Below are 10,621 nucleotides of genomic sequence, written 5' to 3'. Positions count from 1 at the left end.
TGTAGGTTGCAGATGGGTATATACGATAAAAAGAAGACCAGATGGATCCATTGAAAGATACAAAGCCCGCTTAGTGGCAAAAGGATACACTCAGACATACGGTGTAGACTACTCAGAGACATTCTCCCCTGTGGCTAAAATGAACACTGTACGAGTACTGGCCATTGCATCAGTTCGATGTAACAAATGCCTTCCTACACGGTGAGCTGAAGAAGGAAGTCTATATGGTGGCTCCTCCTGGTTTTGAAGATGAGTTTGCAGCTGGAGAAGTCTGCTTATTAAAAAGGACTTTGTATGGGTTGAAACAGCCTCCAAGAGCTTGGTTTGAGAGGTTTACAGAGGTGATGAAAAAATATGATTACCAACAGAGTCATGCTGATCATACGCTGTTCTTGAAGAAGAAAGGAGACTAGATCACGTGTTTAATAATCTATGTTGATGACAAGATCATCACAGGAGACGACACAGAAGAGATAGAGCAGTTGAAAAAGAATCTTGCCAAGGAATTTGAGATGAAAGATTTAGGGGAACTCAAATACTTCCTTGGAGTTGAAGTCTTAAGATCAAGGGAAGGAATCTTCATTAGTCAAAAGAAGTACATTCTTGATCTATTAGCAGAAACATGGATGATGGAGTGCAAACCGGCAGAGACACCAATTGTTGTGAATCATGGACTTCAGATTGTAGAAGGAGCAAAACTAGCCGATAAAGAAAGGTATCAGAGACTAGTAGGTAAGTTGATTTACCTATCTCACACCAGACCCGACATAGCTTATGCTGTTAATGTGGTTAGTCAGTTTATGCATCGCCCACAAAATGATCACCTTGAAGCGGCATTAAGAATATTCAGATATTTGAAGAGGACTTTTGATCATGGAATAATGTTCAAGAAAAATGGACACTTTGAAGTTCATGGATACACAGACGCTGACTGGGCTGGGAACCCGATGGATAGAAGATCAACCTCAGGGTACTTTACCTTTGTAGGGGGAAACCTTGTCACGTGGAAAAGTAAGAAACAAAAGGTTGTGGCATTATCAAGTGTTGAAGCTGAGTTCAGGGGCATTAGGAACGGTTTAACGTGAGTATTGTGGCTTAGAGGGTTGATGAGTGAATTAGGACTTGTATCACAATACACTTGTTAATTATTATGTGATAACAAGGCAGCAATCAGTATTGCAGAAAATCCTGTCCAACATGATCGAACAAAGCACGTTGAAGTGGACAGACATTTCATCAAGGAAAATATTGAATCTGGTATTGTTGAATTTCCTTTTGTTCGCTCTGAAGATCAGTTAGCTGATATTCTGACTAAAGCAGTGGGAGCAAAGGATTTCTATGAAGTGCTTGGCAAGTTAAGTATCGGAAATCCCGTGACTTAACTTGAGGGGGAGTGTTAGAATATACGAGCAAATCAAATTAGGAGGATATCTTGGGATTTATTTCCATATAGAGTGTGTATATTTTTAGGTGTATATTATGTATTTCTTGCTCCCTACTTCATCCCCTCTATAAAGGGTGATCATTGTAAACGTTATTATTCATTCAATATAATTGATACATTCTCCCCAATACAATTTAACTACGCCTAATTAACCACAGTGTATTTACTATATAGCCTACTCATCATATATATTCTCTTGTATTTCTTAACTCTCAACTCTTAAGACGTTACATGCTCAATTTATTTCATGCTTAAAATATACTAGTATTAAAATCACTTTCACAAATAAACCGAACTATAGGCTATATAGCTCACACGATACGCAGTTTTCGTATTCTATGGTAAATAAAAGGGAACATGTATCTATTAAATTAATCCAATGAACTTATAAGATAAGGATAGAATTCACAAAAAATACGGTACATTAAGGCTAACTATCGACTTGCATCAAAATATATATACCTACCATAGTTCACAATTTGTATTCCTTTTTTTCGGCAGGAAATTTTAAATATTTTAAAAAATATGAATTGCAAAAAATTAGTATAATACGTATCTTATTATTATTTTATTAATTTTATAATACAATGCAACATTAGTAGAATATATATCTCATTTTTATATAGAGGAATAATAAACTATTAGAATGACAGTGTAAAATGTATGACTTATTTATCATTCATAGTCAAATTTAAATCAAGTTTTTTTAGTGAATAGTTTGAAATGATAAAAAGTGACTTGTGTCGATGAATGGACAGAGGAAATATTGATTTTAATTCTTCTTAATACATAGATTTTTTTTTTTTAATACATAGATTTAAAGCTTTATTTTATCAATTCTAACTTACTTTTTTTGTCCACTAATAAACGTTAATTTGTGCTGATTGACATATAATGTGGCCATTTATCCTCGAGGTTATTCATCATTTGATTATAGTCTCACACGATATGATTTGAATTTAGTAAATTCACCAGGATAATTGGAACTTGAATCTTTGAAATTAGAATTGTGTAAGAAATTAGAAACATGGAAATAAAACATAGGGGGGTCAAAAATAAAGATAAAAAAGTTGGAGAATGGTACTACATCAAGTGGCCCCCACACCACCTTCCTGCACCGGCAACGCGTGCTTCCATGTCCCAATTCCCACATCCATCACTCTTCATATTATCACTCATTTCTCGAATTTGCATTTTACTCCTATTTTGTTAGAATTCGAAATATATCAAAGTTGTACTCCTAGTCAATGTTAGGAATTAGTAAATGATCATTATTTTCAATCTCCTCACTAAAAATTCCTAATAAAGTTAATCAAGTACAAAATCAAATATAAATAACAATTAAAAAATCATAATCAACTAATATTATTGTTTATCAAAAAATATCTTCTTCTTTCTCGTAAGAGCATCTTCAATGGGAAAATGTATATTGAGAAAGTATATTTCTCATTTACCTTCTCAAAAAGGTTATTATACCTTCTTAAAATGTAATGGACTCCAAGAAAAGAAGATAAATTAAAATGTAAATAAAATAACTAACTTTATACCTTTTATATCAATAAAAGGTAAAAATATTTTCTCAAAATAAAAGACCGTATAATACCTTCTCAAATACCCTTTCCTCTGGAGCATTTCCAACTGCGAACAGAAAAAAATAGAATGACAAAATAAAAGAAAGAAAAAATAAGTGTGTGACACAAGTTAATCATTACGCAGAGAAAGACAAGAGGATAAAAGAAAATGAGATCATCCGACAACTATATGTGACTATCATCCTTATACTTGATTTAGATTGGCACGAACACACATAATATTCATTTTCTTATTTTAGCATTTCTCTTTTCCTTTTGCACCCCCTATATATATGTAATAATATTAATTAATTAATTGAGATGAACATCGTCTCCACGTTGGTGGTGTTTCGATCTTTCCAAATATAGTACATATTTTATTGCAATCAATATATAATAATTCCACAAAATCCAAACAACTGATTCATCATGGAACAAAAATACTGCACCAAACATGTAAGAAGAATTTTATTTTAATGTACATAAACACTATATATAATTACTCCCGTACGTAAGATTATTGGTTGTCAAGTTATGTATCAAACTTGTCTTTTGTCTGTACTTCAATTATAAATTTTGATATAATAATAAAGGAAACTCGTGAAACGAGCTAAAGAGCGACATTCGTCTGTCATTTATTTATTTCTATATTATAGTTGTGTATTTTATAATATATTAGTCGATAATAGCTTTAAGAATAGTCATATAGTACACATAGATGAATTATATCGATTGACACTAAGTTAATTATCTCATATTTAGTTGAAGTAGCAAAGTTGAGACACATTGGTACTTTTCTTTTGTTTTGTTGTTGAGTGTGTAGTAATAATTAAAAATAAACTTAATTTTTAGTAATATAATCCAAATGTTGGTAAAAATATCTACATATTATTTATAGAAATCTTTAAAATCAGATATTAGAATATCTAGATACTTTTAGTAAAAATCATCTAAATATAGAATTCTCCGGATATTGGTATTATCTAATAAAATATTAGATTTTTATAAGGAAAAATCTATATACAAATTCTAGAATGTAAGCAATGCCTATAAAATATGAGGATGTTGTATCTGTATAAGTTGATAAGTCTAAAAAAAATGTTTCTAAGTTTGTCCAAATTACTAACATCTCATAAATCATATTGTTGTTTTATAGACACTTTGTCCTCTTATATATTTCCTCTAAACTAAATTATTCTTCACAATATATTTCTCATATTCTAATAGGGTGCTTTTCTTTTTTAAGATAATTATTAAATCATTATGATAATCATTCATCCAAATTGTCATTATTAAATCATGAAGTTGAAATTCGAACTTATGAATTGAATCTTCTTATTGTAAATTTGTAAATAATCTTTTATGAAGTAATCATCTTAAATTCTGATCAAAGTGAAAACATAAAAAATATTAAAAAATAATTTTAAACAACACATACTTAAAGTAATTAAATATACATTAGGAAAAATATACTTTGGGATCATGAAAAAATTTGCTTATAAATTCAATAAACAACCAAGCATTTTCATTAGTCTTTTTTTATGTTTCAAACCTATGTAATTACAAAGATCATTCTAAATCATTTTGGTCAATGACATAAAATTAAAATGATCTCACTAGCAATAATTCATAAAATAGTGCTTAACTCATGTTGGATATTTTAATTTATGAGTTTGCTTGTGTTAGATTCAACTCATTAATCATTTTATATTTAATATACATCATTATATTATAATCCAATTCATTAAAGGTTTATTAACATAACAATATTATCATTCAACTCATTAATCATTTTATATTTAATATACATCATTATATTATAATCCAATTAATCCAATTCATTAAAGTTTTATTAACATAACAATATTATCATAATCCAACTAAGGCGAGTATTATAATACAAACTTGCATTATAATTTTTGTATGGTATTTGATCAGTCAACATGTTGGATGGATTTGAGTCTGTCCTTCTTCCTTCTATTTAAAATTATTTTAAAAGTATAAAACTAATCCTATATATTTGCCCAAAATATTTTTGGTTCTATAGATTAAGTGTAATAGCATTTACGTTTAAACAATATATTTTAGTCTATATATAATGAATTCATCAAAATAAATAAATAAATTGCATTTAAGTTAAAAATTAAAAGAAGAAAAGAATCTCATTTTATAGAGGCTTGCTCTCAATGGGCGGGCGAGCAGCACTTGCACCGCTCCAAGCGCCTCTTGTCACGCCCCGCATCACAACGGAGGGGCGTCGGGCGGGGCGGAGCGGTGCGTCCAGGACATTTTGAGCCCATATGGATACTCTAAGCCACCCATTATTTCCTTGCTTCTACATTTTGATTTACGCTCTTCATCAATACTTGAGACTGGTTATACAAAGAAGGAATATCTTTCACTATCACCACGTAATTATATTATAGCAAATATATTTTTCATGATCCGCTATATTAAATTATAAAGTAGTTTTGTAAGTGGGTATATTATAATCACCTAATAATCGGACAATATCGATGACTTTTTATTTCGTGTAGGTACCCTAAGGTTTGTACGGCTGAAATCCGGTGGTACCTTAAACCTTATTTACTCCTTGTATTAATTTATGAAATATATAGTACAAAAATTCCTATAATTGGTTGTCTACATGTATGTATCAACAAATAGAAGTACATATACCGTAATCTTGTTATTAGACAATTTATGCATTATTACTAAATTATTATGGAGTATTTACTTCTTCTGTGCATGTGCTTCACTTTGTCAGGCTACGCTGTTACTTTGATGATTTGTCGCAACGGGCCCTTGCGATGCTCTAATACAAAATCCATTCATGTAGTATTAAATAGTCCTATTATCAAGGATTCCGAAGGGGTTCACCTCCCCCCACATGTTACACTATTAGCTACCCTACCAATAAAATAGTTACATGTGCTTACTCTTTAAAATATTACTTAAAAAACAAGTAAAATCCTATGTGGCACCTTCTTCGCAAAATATTGTCAACGCATTCATCTTCCTTTTTTTTACTGATAATCTCACCTCTTAAACATCAAAATGACGCCGCTGGAAAATCCAAAGCAGCACTACCACCACGATGCCTCCGAGCATCACTACTAGTCACTAGCCACCGGAATCCCGATCACCTGTCCACCTCTGCCTCTCTCTCTCGTTCCCCTTACTTGTCCCCGCCGATAAGCTCCAACACCTCTCGGATCCCCTGAAAATCGCCACCGGCGATTCGATCTCCACCAAATGGCAGCCACTTTTCCCATTGCCGCATGACTGGTTGCTCGGATTCTTCTTCCGGCACCTCATCTCACAGATATCCCCATCCAGTCCGTCGTCAACATCAGGAAGCTCGCCCTCCTTTCCGCAACCAACTACGACTTCCTCCCCGACCTATCGCAATCTCTAAGTTTCGGTCTGCTCTCAGGAAGTTGGACGCTCGGACTGCAGCTTGCTGCCCCCCCCCCGCTGGTGCACCGCCGGGTCGGTTGGAGATTTAGAGAGTGCGACGGTGGAGCAGTGGTGGCTGGACCGGGGTGAACAGCAGCGCTGCACGACGGAGGACCAGGCGGCAGCGTGAGCAGGGCGACGAATTGGAGTTGCTGTTCGGTTGGGAGAGTGATAGAAGGAGAGAAAGAAGAGAGGAATAGGGGACGGCAGCGGCAGCGACAGCTGCTGGACGACGGCGACGGAGGCGGCACTGTGACCGGATAGAAGCGTGAACGGCCGACACTGGCAGGTGAACTCCGAGAGCTGGAGGTTGACGGCGCAAGAAAAAAAAAGAGAGTAGGCGGAGATTTCACTAATTCGAGGAATTCTGGTCGAGAGAGAGAAGTGCAGGAGGTTGTGTCAAATTTGAGAAGGAATTTGAAGAGGGATAGAATCACGAAGGAGTTGCTGTTGTTGACTTTTGGAAAATGAATTGGACTTGTGGCTTTACATAATTGGATTTTAATGGAGGTTGGGGAAGATGACAACTAGATTGGTCCTTCACATTTTTAAGGGCGTCAATTTGATGTTCAAAGATGAGATAATAATTCAGTGAAAATGAAGATGAAGTGTCCGACGAGGTAACAAATGGTGTAGCATGTGGGGGAGGTGATCCGCTCCGCAAAGATTCGCGATGAAATCAATTATAGTGTGTCATCACATAATGCTTTAATACAGTAGAATTATTCGATTTTCTCATTACATTTTGTTCCTTTTATATTTTGTTACTGTTACCATGAGTCGATTTATTGATATAGTTACTTCTAATTTGCTAGTTAAGTAATTGTGATTGTAATTATTTTAATACGAAGGTGATACAATTGGCCACTAACACAAAGGTAGTTATAGAAGAAAATTATACATATGTACGGCATGTGAAAGAAATGCATAGAGTGATGTTATACATGCATACTATTAGACGTCCCCAAACCGAACCGTCCTAACCAGCCCGGAACCGTGCCCGGAACCGCCGGTTCCCCCGGGCCGATTCAGGTTCCAATTGTGCGCAAACCGTAACCAAAACCGCCGGTTCCGTCGGAACCGGCGGTTCGGCGGTTCCGGCAGCTTTTCAGGCCTATTTCCGACCTACACACTAGGTTTTTCAGAAACCGTCAGCGGAACCGCCGGTTTTCGTCAGAAACCGTTGACGAAACCGGTGGTTTCGTCCAAAAAAACCGCCGATTTTTCGAAAATTTGAATTTTTATTTTATTTTATTTACTCACATTTTTCTCATATAACTTTGGCTTCTTCCAAGTTGATGACCCCGACGCCCAATCCCAATTGGCGGACCTATACGGCTACAGCAGCGGAGGAAGGACGGCAAATTCGGCAAGTGAGTTAGATTTATATTTTGACTCACACTTTTCTTTCAATGATGAAGAAGGAGGTCCCGTTCCCCAATAAATCGACGTCCTAGATTGGTGGGGATCACACGAGAAAGATTTTCCCATCCTTGCATCAATGGCCAATGAGATCTTTTCGGTTCCGGCTTCCACTGTCGCCGTCGAGTCTGCCTTTAGTGTTGGAGGCAACGCCTTGGACGACAGAAGAAGTAGACTCACCGGGCAAAACATGGAAGCCACCATGTTACTTGATGATTGGTGCTCCGCCGAAATTAAAGACCAAGAACCGGATTGAGACAATCAAGTAGTACAACCCGACCAAGACTACTTCCCCGACGAAGAGTAGGCCAATTCCTCCGATCAAGCCAAATAGGTAAGCAAGGTAAGAGAACTACGTGTACTTTGATTCCAAAATGCAATTGAGCATTGAGGATACGTAGGCATCTCAACTTAAATTTTAAATTTAAGTTGAGCTCAAGTCATTTTTCTTTATTTCTTTTTTCTCCCATTTGTTTCGAATATGTAATTTGTAAATTGTAATCAAGACTTTAAGTCTTTTGTAATTTATAATTTTTAAGTTGTAATTTGTAAATTTTAAGTTGTAATTTATAATTTTAAAGTTGTAATTTGTTTCAATAAAATTGCATTTGTACATCGCATTATTCTAATTTTATTTATGCAAGTATATTTACATTTTTTTACTTGAATTACAATTTAAAAAAAATCGATATCCAATGATCCAGATAAGACTTAGGGGATCATATAAATATATTTTCTATTAGTATTATTTTTTGAAAGAGAATTAATAATTGTTCCATGTGTAACCCTAATCCAGGTAGTACAATATAGTGTATTTAAAAAAAATAACGTTGGAATAGTGAATAAAAAAATAATTGGTGTGGTGGAGATGGTCGGAGCATCTCTCCACAAAGCTTGAAATACACATAGCAGTGGGATTTATTTGGCATGCCTCTCATCATTCACATCAAAACCCCCATTTCCTATCACCCATTACCAACAAACAATTACTTTGATTTCTGTGACAACAAATTAACACAGATTCCTCAAATTCTTATGCACCATCTCCTCTCTCTCTATCTCTCCAAACACTTTGAGTATATATATTTATACATCGCCCGTATATGCCAAAAGGGTAACAACATTTGTGAGGAGAAAAGAAGCACAAGTTGTTGAAGCAGAATCAGATCAGATCAGATCAGAGAGAGAAAGATCTGTTTTTTCCAAGTTCATGACACTGGTAAGAAAATTCCTTCATGTCTAATTAAAAACAAGATTTGGTTCCTTTTTTGGTCAATATTCTTTGTTCTAAATTTTTTCTTAAACTGATGGGTTTTGTTAGTTTCTTTTTTAGATCATTATAGAATTTACAGAAAGATTTATCACCTTTTTCTGAGGTTTGCAGCCCAAATTAACTACCCTTTTTCTTGAAAATTCTGCAATTTTACAGAATTTTGAGGCTTCATGTTATGGTTTTACTGTCCTTGACTAGCATTAATCCTTGGATTTCTTCTTTTATCAATCTTTTCAAAATCACCCTTTCTTTGGATTCTTATGAAATTAAGAAATTGCTTATATTATTGGTGGGTAATAGTTCTCATAATCTATGTGAATCAATACAAAAACACAAAATGTAATATTCACAATTTTATATAAAAACAAAGAAATGTAGTCCAATTATTCCCAAGAAAATATCTAAAATAGTGAGAATGTGTGGACTAGGGGTGATGGATTCACTATGACTCATCAAGTACTTTCCTAGATCACTCTATGAAAACGATGCCAAGCCATGCTTATAGATATTTTTCGTTTGCCAATAATTACTATGGCCCAATTTAACATTATCATAACTCATAATCAAATAAAATAAAATAAAAAAACATGTGGGTTTTCACATGTATTTATGGCCTCACTAGCACGATACACAGCTTTCATCATCATGTGCCGATTTTTAACAATTACTACTAATATATATTATTTTAGGAAGAAATTACAGATTGTATGAATATTTGAAAATAATGGAGAGGCTTCTGAATCAGTACGACAAGGAATACATGAAAATGGCCATGCTCAAGCACGAGGAAACATTTCGAGAGCAGGTGAAAATCATCAATAATTTAATTCCCAGTCTATATTTTCTTTTCTTTTTTAAATTAAATTAATTTCAATTTTAAAATTTAAAATTTTTTTTTGGGGTGTAGGTTTACGAGCTCCATCGCTTGTATCGGATACAGAAAATGTTGATGAAAGACATCGCCAAAAACGGGCGGGATAGGAATAGCCCGACTCCTTATAACGGGCCGGGGTCTAAGTCGGAACGGGCCGGGGAGTCAGTTGGAAAATGTGAATTTGATGATCTGGAGCTGACTTTAGGGCCGAGAAGTTTCTACGAGAAGAAATCAGGGCCGAGCTTATCTTCATCGTCGACGAGCAAGGGGGTGAGAAGCCCGGGATTAAAATGGGGGCCCGAGACTACAGTTTCCCATCAGCCTTGGCTATTTCAGGCCCTCGGCCTAAATATGACGTAATAAAAAATTTCCTCTTATCATACCTAGCTAATTATGTATGCTATTACCACCACTGCTGATTATGTGATGTCCATGTTGACTGTAATTGGATTTCAATTTAAGAAATACTATTGTTTAGCTCTCTCTCTCTCCCTCTCATAATTGATTTAGATTATCTGGAATTTAGTTGAAATAATTATCTAATGGGAATCCCTAGATTGAAGCATTGTCCCACATGA

The 10,621-nt window shown here is 34.7% G+C and overlaps 1 protein-coding gene across 1 annotated transcript; it reads left to right on the top strand.

Annotated features, from left to right (window-relative positions):
- Positions 1-8,751: 8,751 nt before the first annotated feature.
- On the top strand, positions 8,752-10,520 carry LOC121775721. Its single transcript, XM_042172748.1, has 3 exons — positions 8,752-9,115; positions 9,859-9,974; positions 10,077-10,520. The coding sequence occupies exons 2-3, from the start codon at positions 9,894-9,896 to the stop codon at positions 10,401-10,403; spliced, it is 408 nt and encodes a 135-aa protein (XP_042028682.1). The 5' UTR covers positions 8,752-9,115; positions 9,859-9,893; the 3' UTR covers positions 10,404-10,520.
- Positions 10,521-10,621: the final 101 nt, after the last annotated feature.

Source organism: Salvia splendens, chromosome 18 (assembly GCF_004379255.2).
Source record: "Salvia splendens isolate huo1 chromosome 18, SspV2, whole genome shotgun sequence".
NCBI classification, from domain to species: Eukaryota; Viridiplantae; Streptophyta; class Magnoliopsida; order Lamiales; family Lamiaceae; genus Salvia; species Salvia splendens.
Note: the sequence above shows the minus strand (reverse complement) of the source record. Positions and strands in the feature narration are given on the sequence as shown.

Coding starts and splice junctions, on each gene's coding strand:
- LOC121775721 (XM_042172748.1), top strand. CDS start 9,894: ATGGAGAGGCTTCTGAATCAGTACGACAAGGAATACATGAAAATGGCC. Junction 9,975..10,076: donor AGGAAACATTTCGAGAGCAG/GTGAAAATCATC, acceptor TTTGGGGTGTAG/GTTTACGAGCTCCATCGCTT.